The sequence below is a fragment of the Ipomoea triloba genome, chromosome 4 (genome assembly GCF_003576645.1).
Source record: "Ipomoea triloba cultivar NCNSP0323 chromosome 4, ASM357664v1".
NCBI classification, from domain to species: Eukaryota; Viridiplantae; Streptophyta; class Magnoliopsida; order Solanales; family Convolvulaceae; genus Ipomoea; species Ipomoea triloba.
Window position 1 is genome coordinate 11,281,646 of NC_044919.1, and position 17,472 is coordinate 11,299,117.

Here is a 17,472-nt window from a genome sequence, read left to right on the forward strand (position 1 = left end):
GTGGATTTGGATTGAGCAATGTTGTATGGATATTCTTGAGCTTTGAATTGATTAATTAGGTTTTGCAATTGCTTTGACTATGAGTTTGATTGTGTGAATGGTGATCTTCTTTGACTCTTGTGTGGGAATGATCAACCTATATGAGAGGTGTTTGGAGAAGGAGTCTCACCTACGAGAGTAGGGATACTCCTTAGCCTAGCCTAGCACGGTTCCTTCCCACCTTTGAGAAAAGGGGGATTGGAAGGCAAATAGCACACCATGTGTTCGATAATTTGCCTCACCTAGCCTAGTTGCCATGAGAATGGGACTATGGACTAGATGATAGGCCGATGACCACGAGAGTGGCGTTGGCATAGTTGTCTTGCCTCATTTTCATTATCTAAGTGTTGCTAGCCTAGTATCTTAGGAAATCAAGGATACCTATATGAGTTGCAATATCCAAATCCTCCTTTCCACTTAATTGTTTCTTTTGTTTGTTCCTTATTTTCCTTATGTTTCATGCACCTTTCTTACCTATGTTTGGGTTAGCTTTCAAACACTAAACACTCTTGTGCTTAATCCCCTTACCGCTTGAACTCCCTCCTTGCCATCCTTTGAGAACGATACTCGGGAACTTCTTCCCGTTTTACCACCTATTACTTTCCATCCACCGCGAAAACTACAACCCTTCAACAGACAATTGAACTGAACTAAAACCAGTCCAAATAAGGCCAGCCTGGATTGAAGTTTGGAGTAACCCGTCAATTTGACACCTCTAATTATATCACGTGGCTATGCTTATTTTGCCACTATACAAATTGGTTCTGAAAGGAACATAAATGTATCTTGAGCTTTCTCAATTTTCTCTATTCTCTTATCTCCCACCATATCGATCAATTTCTCAATATTATGAGCTAGTATAAATTTCAGTCTATGGATCAAATATTAAGATATTTGTATCAATTTTGAGGGACAACACCGCTTTAATGCTTACACAAGTCGCAAATTATATCGTGGACTGTGGTCCACAATGAATTGTGGACCGCGGTCCCAAAACGACGTCGTTTTGATTAATGAAAACAGACGGATGAATTCGCGCCACTCACTTTCTTTTCATATATACTGCAGTTACATTTCAACACAACTTCAGTTACATTTCAACACAACTGCACTTACCTTTCAACACAACTGCAGTTACATTTTGATATAACTATAGTTTCATTCGATAATATAAAAACACAAAAGTGAAATTGTTATTCAGTATCTGTTCATATACACTGCAGTTACATTTCAACACAACTACAGTTACATTTTGATATAACTACAGTTTCATTCGATAATACCAAACACAAATGTGAAACTGTTATTCAGTATCTTTTCATATACATTGCAGTTACATTTCAACACAACTACAATTACATTTTGATATAACTACAGTTTCATTCGATAATATCAAAACAAATGTAAGGCAGTATCTTTTGGAATGAACTGTAGTGTCAATTACGGGGCTCCGTCTCCCACTTACTAAAACAAAGTCGTTTTGGAACCGCGGTCCACAATGTAACGTGGACCGCGGTCCACGATATAAGAACTGTACACAAGTATGGATAAAAAATATTTCTACGACAATAACATGTATTATCACGAAATAATTATTACAATATCCTTAAAATATCAATCGTCATTTTTTCCAAGTTCACATGCAAAATATGTGCACCGAATAAGGTAGCCTGACGTGATAAACATTTATTGATATTGGCAACGGTAAACATGATTGTTATATGAGCTTGCAAGCCACTTTGGCATAAAACCAAAATTAAAGCATTATTAAATCAAGAACAGTAACTTAATATTTTGATAACAATTTATTAGCTGACGATGAGATCACGTCAATGGCGCAACCAAGGGGCCAAGCTGCTCCAACCATGTAGTTTTTGTACTCAACTTCAGTTATCACCGTAATCTCCTTCCTAGGATGTAGACCTGTAAATTTCACATACATTTCATGACAGTAAAATTAGTAAATTTTAATAATATATGTAGGGTACCTATCTAAAACAAGAAATTGTTCTCATTAAAAGATAAAATAGCAGTTCTTATAATCGAACTTACCAAATCCATCCACGAGCAATGTGTATTGGTATACCAAATCCAAGCACAAGTATGGATAAAATTCCTCTTCTGCTTTAGGAAAAGTAGACTTCATATCATTATAGTTGGTTGCACAAACTACCTTTGCTGCTTCTAGGTATGCTCTTGGCTTAACTATTTTAGAGGGCGTCGTTGACCGGTCAACAATACCAACCTATAAATACAAACAATTTTAATGTATTATACATCTTGTTCTCTATAATATTTACTAAAGATCCGTTTGAAAACTCGAAAAATGACTTCTGAAAAATATTTTCAGATTTCCAGTGTTTGGATGCAATAGAAAAATTCAGTTATCGGAAAACATTTCCCATTGAATGGGAAAAATGTAGGCATTTTGGTTGGCGGAAGTTATTTCCGCCTATCCTCAATACATGGTTTCCGCCAGAAACCACAGTTGTTGTTTTTTTCTTTTTATTTATAAATTTTTATAAATAATAATATTATTTTAAATATTTTTATATTACAAATAAAATATTTAAAATGTTTAATTATACAATTATATCCATTTCTATAAAACGAACGAAACATACCAAGACAATTTTTCAGAATGCAACCAAAAACTGGAATGAAAAATGTTTTCTAGAAAATGACTCATTTTTCAGAAATCATTTTTCTTCTTTTCAAACGGATCCTAAACTTAAAATGGTTCTTAATTACCTGAGATGCTATATCATAGAAATACGATGAAATGTAGACATTTTCCATTCCGGCCCCTCCACTACCACTCCACACCCCATTGAATGTGCAATTCTGATACTTACAAGGTGCCCTAAAATCAACCACTTTTCTAGCTAATTTCCTGCAGTTCTTCAAGCTAGCACCACTTGGTGGAGCTTTTGCTTTGTATGAAACACCATTGTATGTGTAGTAACCTACCCACAATTCATTGCATTGCAATTAGTTTAATTTCTTGCACATTCTACTTTTGTGTTTGTGTTTATATATATATATATATATATATATATATATAGTGGGTGCGCTTCACAAGAAAATATGACAATAGTTAATCTAGAGAGCTTACCATCATAACCTTCTAAAATACAAACATTGGTAGAGTTTGCTGATGTTTTTAAGACTTCAACGCGACCTGCTAATAGCCCGTAGTTCAAATAACTGTACACAATATTTTAAAAGATATAAAATAAGAAATATGAACGTCTAGAAGGAAAATTCAATTACGTATTTTATAATGTAACATTGAAATTTTACTATATTAAAACGTTACAAGTATAATAGTTTAGCAAAAGTTTTAGGGACACATATAAACTTGTTACCTGTGTACATAGAGGTAGTAATTTGCCCCCAAGAGATATTTTTCCTGCACATAAGGTTCTTCTCCATTATCGGGTATGGGTGCATCAACAAAAGTGTCCCTTGAGATAGCATATGACATTTGGACTGATCCACCACCAAGGTCAATTGTTGCTATGGTTTTTTGGTAATCTTTCCCCAAATTCCCCAACAAATAATTCAGGGCAACCTGCATATTGAAATAGAATTATATTTTAATTTTGATTTCCTTCCACATTTACCCCAAATCAAGTCTAAAGATATACGGAGTATTAAATAATGATAAGAGTTAATAATTGGGCACGAAAAATTGTCGAGGACCAAATTGGTAATTTCGCAATAATCGAGGTACCATTTCGGTAATAAGCTCTTAATATTATTATGATTACTTCTTTTGATAATTATATAACAATATAATTAATTTCAAACATTAATAAACATTAACTTAATAAATATAAAAATAAAATGGACGTGACAAATTAGATAAATGAACAAATTAAATAAAAATTCATGATTAATGTTTGCAATTTGTAATTGATTAATTATATTAATTCAACGGTGGCGACCTTCAGTTATGTCTCAAACAAAATGTTTGATCGATTAATGAAGAGTGAAAACTATTAATCGGTCATGTATGAACAACCATGAAAATGATGGAAGCAAGGTTTTGAAAAAAATTTCTTTCATTTTAATATGTTGGTTAAATTAAAACAGATAGCTCTAATATTAAATCTTTATTTTGTACGCATAATTACAAGATATAAGGTGTATTATCTTTTTATTTAGGAGTATTTATATTTGTTAATTGTTTCAATTATGCTTATTGGTGAAAAATTCTAAACATTTTTATTTTATGACTATTATATATATCAATTTGACGATAATACCCCTAGATTTAACACCTATTTAACAGAAATTTAAATAGAGGACTATTTGTGGTTAAAACTGAAAGTCAGAGGACCATTTGTGGTCGAATTGAAAGTCAAGAACTAAAAGGAGTACTACCTCAATAGTCAGAGGACCATTTGTGGTATTGACTCTAATGATAATTATTTAATAAACGAAAGGTTGCTGTGTTATTAGGGGCAAGATAATATAATTAATTACCCAAAAGTAAGAGCCCTCTTGTGTTCCATTAAGAATGGAAACCCATTCAGCCTTGTACTTGAAATTGCTTTCATTCTTCAACATATCTCTCACCTGTATGTCCAAACTTATATCAGTGTAATTAAGTTGTGTATATACTTATAGAATTTTCAATAAATAAATAAAGCAGAAAATATTTACTGCTTGCAGAATTTCATCAGCTGCGTTTCCATTTAACATCCTAAGCCCTGCAGTTGCCTGTAGTGTTGCCAACAAATTATATGTAATCAAAACATTATTTGTGCAATCTGATCTGAATAGATATTACGGAGTATAATAACCCTATTTGGTAACCTACCTAGTTTATTGGCAAATTTTGACTTATTTGATCATTATTAGCTGTTTTGACTTATTTAAATAATCAACATAAATGTTTGATTAATTAACTTTTTATAAAAGCTCGTTGTTCCAAAATACAAAAGTTCAAAAAGTTGTTCAAAACAGCTTTTTTATCAACTTTTTTGAGAAAGTCATTTTGCAAATAATCAGCTATCAGCTAACAGTTAATTTACCAAACACCTTTCTACAATCAGCTAATGTTATCAACTAATCATACCTTCTAATCCAATCAACTAACAGCTATTTACCAAATAGGGCCAATATCTTTTTACAATCAGCTAATGCTATCAACTAGTCAAACTCATTAACTCAATTAGCTTACAGCTATTTATCAAACACCCCAATATATTGTATGTAGCTTATTCTATGACTTTTCTACTAAAAACTACAAAATCATTAAATTATTGCTTAAATCATGATTTATAAAACAAAAAATGTCACGTCAACAATATTTTAAATTGTATAATATTATTGTTCATATTTTATTTGAATTATTCCAATGGCGTTTGATTGAGTTCAATAATAAGCATTATATTATTAAATAATGAAATTAATAAATATAATGAAATGAGTTTGTTAACTGACCCCTAGTTCAAGTGGTGTGTCAGGTTGCAACTCAGCTGGTACAACACCTTCTGCTTCTTGTAGGAGTGGCTCAAGGGACTTGGCAGCTGCTTCTGGATCATCTGCATATGAACTCAACCCTGGGGATGTCTGCAAATCAATGTTAATTAATTTACAACTTTATACTTAATAACAATTTATATTGCTAATGATGGTACAATTGTATCTCCTCCATTTATGGTACAATTTATTTATTTATTTGAATATTGGGAAAGAAAACAACATCATGAAGAAAAAAGATTAAATAAATTTGAGTTGGACAACACCAACAATAGTAGTAAAGTTAAAGAGTAAACTGTCATTTTGGTCCACTGACTATTGGTGTTTTGTTAATTGCAATCCACGACCCCAATAGTTAGTGGACCAAAATGACAATTTACTTTAAAGATAAATGACTCACATTTAGGAGATGATGACCAATATCCTAACTCTAGAAAAAAAGAGAAATCATGATAATCTGCCTTCTAATTTGTGCAATAATTTTCGTTCTCAACATTGTGTTTAGATCTCTTATTAAGGATTGGTTTTCATATGTATACAAGGATATATGGTTCTCAGTCAACACTATTATTTTCACATTTACACATTTAAAAGAATTCCCAATTGAATTTGTAACCTTCTATTTAAAGTTAAATTATAAGTGTATGTATGTTAAGCTTCTCAAGTGATGTTAAGATAATAAACCTCCAATCATATAAAATCATATAAATATAAGACATCAAAATTCATTTTGATTACAACTATATACCAAGGTGAGTATTGTCTTTCAACACGACGGCAGTGGACACATATTTTGTGCACGTACTGCAGTATATGTATTCTCCGGTTAGTCCAATATATGCCCATCAAAATTTGTCCACAAATATTGTGTTACGTACATATTGACACATTTTTTTTAACTAGTATATTATATACGTGATGCACAAAAATATATACCTAATATTAATATTAAATTTTTTTTTTTTTAAATAATTGTATGTGTATATGCGCGTGTGGGCATGTATGTGTGTGCGCGCGCGTATGTGTGTGTGTGTGTGTGTATATATATATATATATATATATATAGTTGTAGGATTCATATTATATTAAAAATATATTTGATAATTTGAGTAATAATTATGATATAATTAATATTATTAAAGTAAGAATTTTATATATGATAAATTACTTAATATAATTATGTAACATTTAATTAAAATCTAATGAAATCACACATGTTTCTTATAATAACATGTCTACATACATATTAACAATATAAGAAAATATATTGTATATGCATGTGTATGGTAATAATAATGAAAAAAATAATACTCCGTAGAAGTTATAAGGATAATGATATTTTTGTTCAAATAGTTATGTAGTACAACTATTATGGCATAATGTATTAAAAAATTAATAGAAAAACAAACATAAATCATGGTATAATCTTTTTTTTTGGTAAGTTCACGGAGTCTTTCTCTGTCCGTTTAACGGTCTAGGTCCACCCATGTTCGCTTCGAGAGGCACAGGAGTTGGTCCAGGGGGAATCGTCACTTGTGGGAATCAAACCTGGGTTCTCCCGGAATCATGGTATAATCTTGATTGGGACTCATTATATTTATTTATTTATTTATTATTGAAGTTAAAAAAAAAAAAAAAAAAAAGGTAAGTTGATTTCATACCTTGACAAAAAACTCAACGTCATCGCCGATGGGGAGGAGATCCAAGTTTTGGTTAAAACGGAAAACATGGACCCTGCTGCCGGTGCTGCCGGCGTCAAATATAACGGCGTAGCTATCGGCTTCGTGGCTGAGGAGCACTCGCCGGACATGAGACGTGGAGAAACAAGCCAGGGGCAAGAGGAGAAGTGTAAAGGATATGAAGAGAAGATGACAATTAGTTTGATTGATCATCAGCATCTTCACCATAGCCTTTATGCTTCTAAAGAAAAGAGATTATGATAATTTCAAAGCAAGGGAGTGCATCTTATTATATAACAACACTGAAGAGTAAAATATAATATACCCAATTTTTAGGCAATAAAATAAAATGTTACTATTAAGCACATGAAACTCTTGAGGTAATTCAAATTAATAAAGTATCAGCAGTTCAGCACTCCATTTCATGACGTAGAAGATGACCTATTCGCGTCTTTACATTTCATTTTCTTAGTCTCATAACTCTCATTTTAGGTCTGATTGCCGTGATTGGATTAAAATATTTATACACGAATTAATTATAATTCAATTCTTTTAGTCTCTAATTTCTTATTAGTAAATGAAATGTATATTAGATTGTGAATTCAGACGTTTCGTTACATGTAATCAATGTATCGTTCTAGTTACGGATTCAATCAATATATGTAAAGGCAATAATGAAAAGACAAGAATACAAAAGGATAGAGATATTTTATTAATATTTAGACTAATATCTATCGTGATACATCTGGCCTGAAATCACTATTTAAAGATGTAAGAAATATAGGTAGAAAGTAGTTTATGAACAAATACTACATTGTAACAGAGTCAGTAGAACTCAAAAAAAGAAATATACTGTATGTAGAAGACCTTTGAGTGATAAATATAAAAGTATAGAGGATCGCTGGTTTTTTTTTTTTTAACACATCAATTTATTAATCAAAAAATCGTTATGTACAAAGTCAAGAGGAATACGTCCAAGAGAAGCCCACCCAAAATCAACAAGTGCCTAAGTAAGCCAACACTTAGACAAAATAAGCTTAAACTCCTAGCATTAAAGTAACCTAAATTAAACTTAGTCTAACAAGCCGCACCCACAAAATAGCCAGCAACATAAGCACGAGACCACACGCACTGCCAGGTGAGATAAACCAAGAACAACCCAATTTTGCAAAAAAATTGACCACATAATGATAGCTCTCAGAGTATGCCAAAATGACATAAACGACCTAAAGGCCAAATAACTTGTGAGGCACATAGGCCCGCAAAATAGAACCAAAGGAGAATAGAGTGACACAAAGGCCTAAAGTAAAAATAATGGCATGCATGCCTAAAGTAAACACAATGGCACACACACCTAAAACAAACACAATGACACACGGCCTAAAACAAAGCAAGAGGCACACAAGCCAAAATCAAATATATGAACCACTATGGTTTGTATCATCAATACCACTATGAGCCAGTGGCTAACAATAAAGTCTAGAGGATCTCTATAATAGCAAATTATACCTTGGACCAAGGTCCACCTTATATTGGATGTGGATTGTAGTCCAAAACAATATTCAGACTATGTACCTATAGTTAACATATCATGTACCTGTAAATAAGCCGAATGTACATACTATGTTAATAGTAATAGGTACATAATTTATTAAATGAAACTACATAATTGTTAACTCTAGGTACATGTTAATTGTAATAGGTACATATATAATCTATTAACTTTAATTACATAATAAGTTAATTCTATTAACTTTAATTACATAATAAGTTAATTCTAATATATACATAACGTATTACATAAAAAATATATAATATGTTAACTGTAGGTACATGATAAGTGCCAAAATGTGCTACTTTTGTGGGGTAATTGAGAGTGATCTTATGGATTGTAGCAATTAAGCTTGGCAATCTCCTGCACCTTTTCATCTTCAATTCCATCTTACATTTGTATTACTCTGCTTAATTGTGTTTATTTTGCAATCTAGACAATGCTTGATTAGAATACTATTTGTGAATTGGATCCTATTCCTTTGTGTTGTATTTGAATCGATCAAAGGTGTTTGTGACTATGTGTTGATGTCTCGTTGGAAGAAGAATGTCTATATTGACTCTTGTGTGTGGGTGCACCACATGCAAAAAGGTTTAGGAAGGATTATGCTTGCAAGAGATTGAGGCATAATCCTAGACTCCTTCCCCTTGCAATTCCTGTCCTAGATCCGAGAGGACAAGGTCTGGAATGAGATGTAGACAACATGTTCGATGAAATGTCTCATAGAGGCTTGTAAACACTTGGGTGCTACATAGCCCTATGATAGGCCAGGCATTGAAAGTCACCTCACATAGACATCACTTCCTCACATAGCTTCACCTCTCCTAAGTTTATTCATTTCATATACTCAAGGATAGGCTAGTCTAATTCACCGTCCATCATTTGTTGTTTCCTTTGTCTATTTTGTATCTTTACTTGCTCTCTAAGCGCTTTGCTCTCTTTCTATTTTGCTTGCACATATGTACTTTGCTTCTTGTAATTGTGTAATTGTGTTTGATAATACAACATTTCAATTCCAAGTGTCCATCCTTGAGAGAATGACACTCGAGGATTCCATCCTCATTTACATCTTCTTCCATACCACTTTTCATCCAAACTCACCAAAATACGCACATAATGTGGACAGGGTCCACCTTGTATCGATTACAGTACAATGTAACAATTGCTCTATAGCTAAGGTAATTGAATCCACATAAACTTGTGAACTCCAAGTTATTGGGGGTTTTTGGCAATTAGATAATAGATGATAGCTCCAAGTTATTGGGGGTGTTTGGCAATTAGATAATAGATGATAGCTAATAGCTAGTTGGTTTAGTTAATAGCAGATAATTGATTGTATATGATATTTGGTAAACTAGTTGTTTAATGCCCCCACTGGAGATCAAACCTGTGATTTCTCAGGTGGTAGGGCCACAACTATGCCGCTTGACCATAAGGCCTTTGACAACTTGTTAAAGGTCTTAAGTAGTTAACATAAAACTTGTACATATTCTGATATTCTGTAATCTACATGCTTCAACTTGAAGCCTTCAAGAGTTCAAAATATAAAATTATAAATTACAAGGCTATAAGCCAAAAACTTACAATTTGCAATTTTGCATGCAAAAATACTAAGTTACAAGTTACAAGTTGCAACTTACAACTTACAACTTAAGATTCAAAATAAGAGTTACAACTTACATGTTAAGTGCCCAAAAATCCAAAAGGCACAAAGGTAGTATAAATGTGCAATTAATTGAATTAACTATAAGCATCAAACATGTGATCAAATGATCAATCATTCAATAATCAGCCAGCAATTCAACATTCAATATCTTCCTGTCCAATGCAAAAACACAAGTTAAATATATAGTGGATAGTGGAAGTTAAAAGTTAAAAGTTAAAAACTTAAAACCATCACAGATAGATTCTCTCATTCACAGTTGTCAGTTCTCAGTTGTGCTGAAAAAGGGACTTAGGGAAGGCTCAGATTGCTATGTTTTCACATCAAGTTAGGATTGGGGGCAAATTGTTACTTCAGTTTTGGAATTAAACCCAAAACTAATGAGCAAAATACTAACCCAAAACCATTTCAGACAAATGGTGGAAGCATCATCATAGCCATTGACACTGGAATTAGGACTATACTAATGAGAAATAACAAAATGAGAATAAGGGAGAATGATATATGATGAGTATAAATGTGAGTGTAAGTACGGGTGTAAAATATCTATCGTTCCACTGAGGATTGGGGCTATGGCACATAATTATGTGAATTAAAAAAAACTAGGCACTAGAATATGTGAATTAACTAGAATCCAAGCAACTAATAACTGAATAAAGAAATTAAAGAGTCATTTCCATTTTTGGTCCTACTGTTATTGGGGCATTGCCAATTTTAGTCTACTTCATTAATTTTTGCCACATTGCGGCCAATCTTATGTAGTCCTTGCCACTTTTAGTCCACCGTTAAAATTTTTGTCAAATGGCTATCCAAAAAAGGAGTATTTTTTATCTTTTCATGCTTTGGTCATCTCCTTGATCCTTTGTAGTGGTTTTCATTACACATTTTCATCCAATGAAGAGGTCCGGCGAAAGCCATGTGAGCCACATTACAAAGCCATGGCTTTCGCTGGACCTCTTCATTGGATGAAAATGTGTAAGGAAAACCACTGCAAAGGGTAAATGAGATGACCAAAGCATGAAAAGACCAAAATACCCCTATTTTGGACGGTCATTTGACGAAAATTTTAATGGTGGACTAAAAGTGGCAATGACTAAATAAGACTGGCCGCAATGTGACAAAAATTAATAAAGTGGACTAAAATTGGCAAGGCCCTAATAACAGTAGGACCAAAAATGGAAATGACTCGAAATTAAAAGAAGTAAAATGGCTAACGAATAAATTGAATGATAAAGGAATGGGTCAGATTAGGTGAATTGCAATCTTAATGTTCTAACAACTCAGAATTAGTGAAAGGAGTAACCTAGGGATTTATGAGCCATGTACACAAGAATTCAATTCAGCTACTTTCGTAATCAATAAACAGAATTAGGTTAGGATTGCCCCACTTTCGTGATGCATCAATCATAGTCTTAAGCACCTAAGCATTGTAAGTCCCCAAATTACCCCTATTCTCATAGTAGGAAAAATTAGGTTGAAATTGGTGAGGCTCGAGCTCTCCATCCAACTTTCGTTGCAATGAATTCCTCTCCTAAACTAGCAATTAATTGTGGCCATCAATCAATAACAAGTAGAAAGCAATCCCAATTCAACATAAACCCTAGGTAAATATGATAAGAAGTGATACTCTAATAAAGTGATGAAACAATATGATACATGTGGCATATGCATGCCTTGCCTTCCCCTTCCTAGATCCATAAACCAAATGTTATTCATATGCTCCCGCCTAAACCGGCCTTTCTCTATCCTCCACGTAAACTGCAGATCGCAGAGGACAAGACGGTTCAGAAAAGATTTGAGAAAAAGAAACATAAGCATTAAACTCCATATCTTTGTCTAAATTACACATAATTTCTTGGGTCAATCCCATCCACACTTCTATTCCCCCATCTTCTGCATCCAAAAAAATAGCCATGTCCTCGGGTGTGTGACCCAGGCTAATCCATATCGGCTTACCCCACCCAAAATCAACTTGAGAAAACGGAAAATTACACCAACTACTTATACTTAAAATCTTAATCTCATCCGCCTTATGAAGTTCCTTTGATACGTCTAATATGGCTCTGAGATACCCACCTTCCACATGCATTTCCCTCACGTAGTCCTCGGTGACCTTGTTGATGGCTTCCGCGACTCTTCCTACAAGAAATCCGGGAGTAACGCTTCCATCCCCGTCGGCTTCCGATTCCCACCGAGCGGCCACCGCTTGGCTGATGTTGCCTAGGCACTGCGAAGGGAGTGGCGGGTTCAACTTCTTTCGCAAATTCACCACATTTGTCAGCAAATGCGTCTTCAGGTTTGGGTTCGCCGGTAGAATTGCTCGTATCACCGCAGCCCATATGAACGCCGACAACGCCTTCACCCTAGACGGACGGTGGCGGTGCTCCGATGGGTGATAATAATCGTTCCTGAGCCGCTCGATATCCTGCTTGCCAAAAACAAATCTTTTCGAGTAGTTTCCCCGGTTCTTGAGGGAAAAGGGCATTAGCGGGGACCTGACGAGGTTCCCGGGCCTGAAAATTGCGGAGGCGTCCACGACGAGACCGCCGGGATTAATGGGTCCTTCCCCGCGGTTGATTGCCGCCAAAGTGTTAAATAATCCGACCATCGCCCCGGCGTCCGCCAGGCCGTGCCAAACGCAGAACGCCACCGCTGTTCCGCCGCACCGGAACCTGTTGAGCTGAACAGCTAACATAGGCTGAGAGGGGTCAATAGCATTTGGGTTGGGATCAAGTGGGAGCAGCTGGCTTATATCTTCGAGTTTGGGGTGCCGGAGAAACTCACCCAAATCACAATTTGTAACATTAGCTCGGACAAAATCCGCACCCTCGTCGTTGCATTCGATGGTCGTCGATCCATCTTTCATTCTTCCGGCGAGCGGGTACAAGATGGACAGTGTCTTCATGAGCGAGTCCTTGAGCTCATCATAATCGTGGCCGCCGCCGAGGGAGTCGTAGAAGAAAACAATGGTGGTATAAAAAGTGGCGACTAATATATCAAGGAGAGAAAGCTTGTAGTTTCTCAAGGTCTGGGGAGTTGGCGAACTTGGCCTCACTTTCTCTTTCTGATAGACTTCAACTTTCAGGGCCATTGGATGGGAACGTTATTTCATAATGCCCACTTATCATCACATATGCTATTTATAACCAGGAGCAGTGAATAACGAGCAATTGTAATAGCATGGAACAGGAGGTTAATATTGCATTGTAAATCTTGATATAAAAATTATATGTTTGCACTATATAACATGTTAATTACAGACACATTAGATGTTAGTTAACAGTACATGTAATGTGAACCAACATCTTTTTTTTTTTTTTGAAAAAGTGAACCAACATCTATGTATCTACAGTTAACATACTCTGTACATGTAGGTAACAATTTGTGTATGTAGTTATTATGTTCTGTATAATTACTATGTAATGTGTCTTCATTTTTTTATAAGTAAAAAATCATGAACGGTAGGTATAGAAAATGTCAACTATCTAAAAGTTATTTTTGGATGTGGACAATGCAAGATAGACATTAATGCATGGTATAATTAATGTGCCAATAACATCGCCTCTGGCCAAGAAATTTATTTTTCTTGTGAAATTTATTTTACTTTTCTGAAAGACGTGAAATTAAAGGAAGTGTGAATTTAATATAATATTCCACCATTAATCATACAACTAGACTTCCGCTTTCTGTGCTCACTGTTTTCATACAACGAACTAGACTTCTTCTCCCAAGAAGAAGATATAAACTAAAATATCTTGTTAAGAGTAGTCCAAATTCTGCCCTCGCAAACTTCTTAATTCTGTTCCTTTTTAATTTTGCAAGACGCTTGTCAAAGGAAATGACAGCCTTAGGAAGGGAATGCCGAGTTTGTGAGATAAGTAGTTAGCTAAATAATCATAAGATTTTAAGTTTAATTCTCATAGCTGCTTAGCTGCACTATTCGCTTGTTTGGTTTGAGTCGTCATCTATATATGAACAATTAGCATCTTTTACTAATTAGGGTCACCTACAAGGTGTACACATTAGAATAAATCAAAGAAATATTATTCAATTTGATGTTTATATATGTTGTTGGAAGTCCATACAAAGTACATCAACATGACACTTTCATTTAGATAAGTCCATACAAAGTACATCAACATGACACTTTCATTTAGATAGATAGATCCACACTAGATAGATAGAGATAGATAGATCCACACTAGATAGATAGAGATAGATAGATCCACACTAGATAGATAGAGATAGATAGATCCACACTAGATAGATAGATAGATAGATAGATAGATCCACACTAGATAGATAGATAGATAGATAGATTGATAGATAGATATATAGATAGATAGATCCACACTAGATAGATAGATAGATTGATAGATAGATATATAGATAGATAGATCCACACTAGATAGATAGATAGATAGATCCACACTAGATAGATAGATAGATAGATCCACACTAGATAGATAGATAAATAAATAGATCCACACTAGATAGATAGATAGATAGATAGATAGATAAATAGATTCACACCAGATAGATAGATAGATCCACATACACTTGATAGGTAGATAGATAGATAGATAGATCCACATACACTAGCTAGATAGGTAGATTGATAGATAGATCCACACTAGATATAGATAGATAGATAGATCCAATGTGCAAGGTTCTCAATAGATCTTATATGTTTAATATGAACTTGTCGAGTGTTTTGAAGTTCATGTATTTGGAAGACTTAATTAGGTAAAATGTGCTATGTGTTCTCATATATATAGGGGTACGCTCTAATGAGAACGGTCGCCCAGGAGAGAAATAAGAGTCATTCACAGTCGTCCACATGTACAGATCAACGAATCTTATGTAATTTTAAAAAACGACGCGGTGACATTTTTATAAATAACTAGAACTTTGGTGCAAGTAAATGTGTTATAGGTGCAAGTAGCTGGTGCACTTTTGGAAGTAAAAAGTGCAAGTAAAATCACTTACAAGTGCACATATTTTCACAAACAAGTGCAAGTAATTTATCTTGTTAGCGTTTGTGCACCTAGGTGCACCTAATTATAACGTTAGGTGCAACTAATTATAACGTTTGGTGCACTTAATATTGATGCTAGTATAAATTTTTACTTGCAATGTAATACATTTTACTTGCACTTAGGTGCACTGTATGAAATTACTACTTGCACTTGTAATACATTTTACTTTCACTTTGGTGATTAATTATTTATGAAAACGCCATCGCATTTTTTTAAATAAGTGTTTCAGATCCGTTAGATCTGAACACGTGGACGGATGGCATGCGTTCTGATTTCTCTCCTATGCCTTTATTCACATGAAGACATATAGTCTTAGAGGACAATGCGGACAAATCATACCCATTCAATGCAAGACTACAAACGGCTTAGATTGAGCCTAAATAATGAAGCAGATCATGGCAATAAATTATTATGAGGGCATATGAGATAGGAACCAAAATATCAATAGGTTATGCCATAATATATGATGTGTAGATGAAATAGGAACCAAAAGCCATGCTCATACAAGCGAACCCATTACAATAGTATTATATTTGGGAAGATGTTGGATATATTGTGTGCCAGTGACTATGATATCGTGTGCCGCCATTGTGGAATATATATATTGTGTGTTATATGGGTTACATTAGGTGAATAAATTTCATACGGACAGAACTGGGCATAAAATGTGACGAAATTGGTATATAATGTGAGCCTATATATGAGATAGTGAACAGAAGCTGGAATTCATTTTTAATAGCATTTATAATTCAAGCACAAGGTAATTCATAAATTGAGATAGGGAACAAAAAGATGGAATTCTCAAGGCGTATTTATAATATGAAAATGTAAGACCATCTGTAGTGAAAATTTAAACAGTAACCAGTTTGAGTTAATTTTTTTTTAATAAAATGTGAGCCTATGTTTGATAATTTGGCCAGAATTGCAGTTATTGTGTGCCAAAACCAGATATATTGTGTGCTAGCCGGGCATTTATTGTGTGCCATACATGCTAGATGCGGGGAATAAATCCCCAACGTGTAAAGGCTTATATAGTTTGCGCAATTAATGTGAAGGCCTATATAATTTGCGGTTAATATTTTTATTTTCGTATATTGTGAGCCGATGTTTGAATGCTAATTATGCTTACTTGTCTTGTGTGCACATTGAACTAGACGGACAAGGGAATGATGGTGAAGCATGCAGGGTGCAAATCTATCTTAAAACAAACGAAAAATTTATACCAGAATGTGACGAATCAATAAAGTCATACCTTGGTCAATTATTTGGAACAATTGACGAAGGTATTCAGTTTTACAAACAGTACGCAACCACGATAGGATTTGATGTTAAATGCAGCACAATGAGGAAGAACGGAGACGTTAGATTGAAGTATTTGCTATGTTCCCGAGAAGGGCACACAATGAGCTCAAAAAAATAGGCTATACTTGATCAACTCCTAGGGGACTGCCATGGGAAACGACAACAAAGTCAAAATGGTGATGTCGAAACAATGCACATAACCAATAAGCTAAGTCAATCCATGGTAGTAGACAGAGGAGATGAGATGAAGCATAACACGTGTGCGACGTTGCTCGTATGGTGATAATTTATATCCACTAAGAAAATCTCTTTCATGTAGTGCAAATGTAAGCGAACAAGCTCAGATTAGTCACCCCTAATGGGAACAGAACACAAAAAAAACAAAAACAAAAAAACAAAAACAAAAACAAAAACAAAAAGAAAAGAAAGGAAAATTGTCTACATATTTAGTTAAAAAATGTGCATAATTGTAACAACTTATAAATAGAAAATACAAAAGTAGAATATTTGTGAGCACAAGACATACAGTAGCATGGCACACAGAGTATGGAACCATTTCACACACCATAAGATGAAAATTGTACACAATTACAAATGAACATTAATTAGTTTTGTTTATAAAAATAGAGAAATTAAAAATACAAAATTAAAACACAAGCTACAATGACAAAATTACCCCCCTCCCCCCCCCCCCCCCCCCCCCCC

At 34.3% G+C, this 17,472-nt stretch overlaps 2 protein-coding genes across 2 annotated transcripts; both read right to left on the reverse strand.

The window, feature by feature from the left end:
* Positions 1–1,594: 1,594 nt before the first annotated feature.
* On the reverse strand, positions 1,595–7,484 carry LOC116017226 (apyrase-like). Its single transcript, XM_031257767.1, has 9 exons — positions 7,194–7,484; positions 5,494–5,622; positions 4,711–4,767; positions 4,531–4,623; positions 3,408–3,613; positions 3,155–3,246; positions 2,791–3,005; positions 2,092–2,284; positions 1,595–1,962 (listed from the first exon to the last, which is right to left on the reverse strand). Exons 1-9 carry the CDS (start codon positions 7,437–7,439, stop codon positions 1,826–1,828), a joined length of 1,368 nt encoding a protein of 455 aa, XP_031113627.1. The 5' UTR covers positions 7,440–7,484; the 3' UTR covers positions 1,595–1,825.
* Positions 7,485–12,036: 4,552 nt separating this feature from the next.
* LOC116015488 (stemmadenine O-acetyltransferase-like) lies at positions 12,037–13,646 on the reverse strand. Its single transcript, XM_031255566.1, has 2 exons — positions 12,503–13,646; positions 12,037–12,184 (listed from the first exon to the last, which is right to left on the reverse strand). The coding sequence occupies exons 1-2, from the start codon at positions 13,515–13,517 to the stop codon at positions 12,153–12,155; spliced, it is 1,047 nt and encodes a 348-aa protein (XP_031111426.1). The 5' UTR covers positions 13,518–13,646; the 3' UTR covers positions 12,037–12,152.
* Between the last annotated feature and the right edge of the window lie 3,826 nt (positions 13,647–17,472).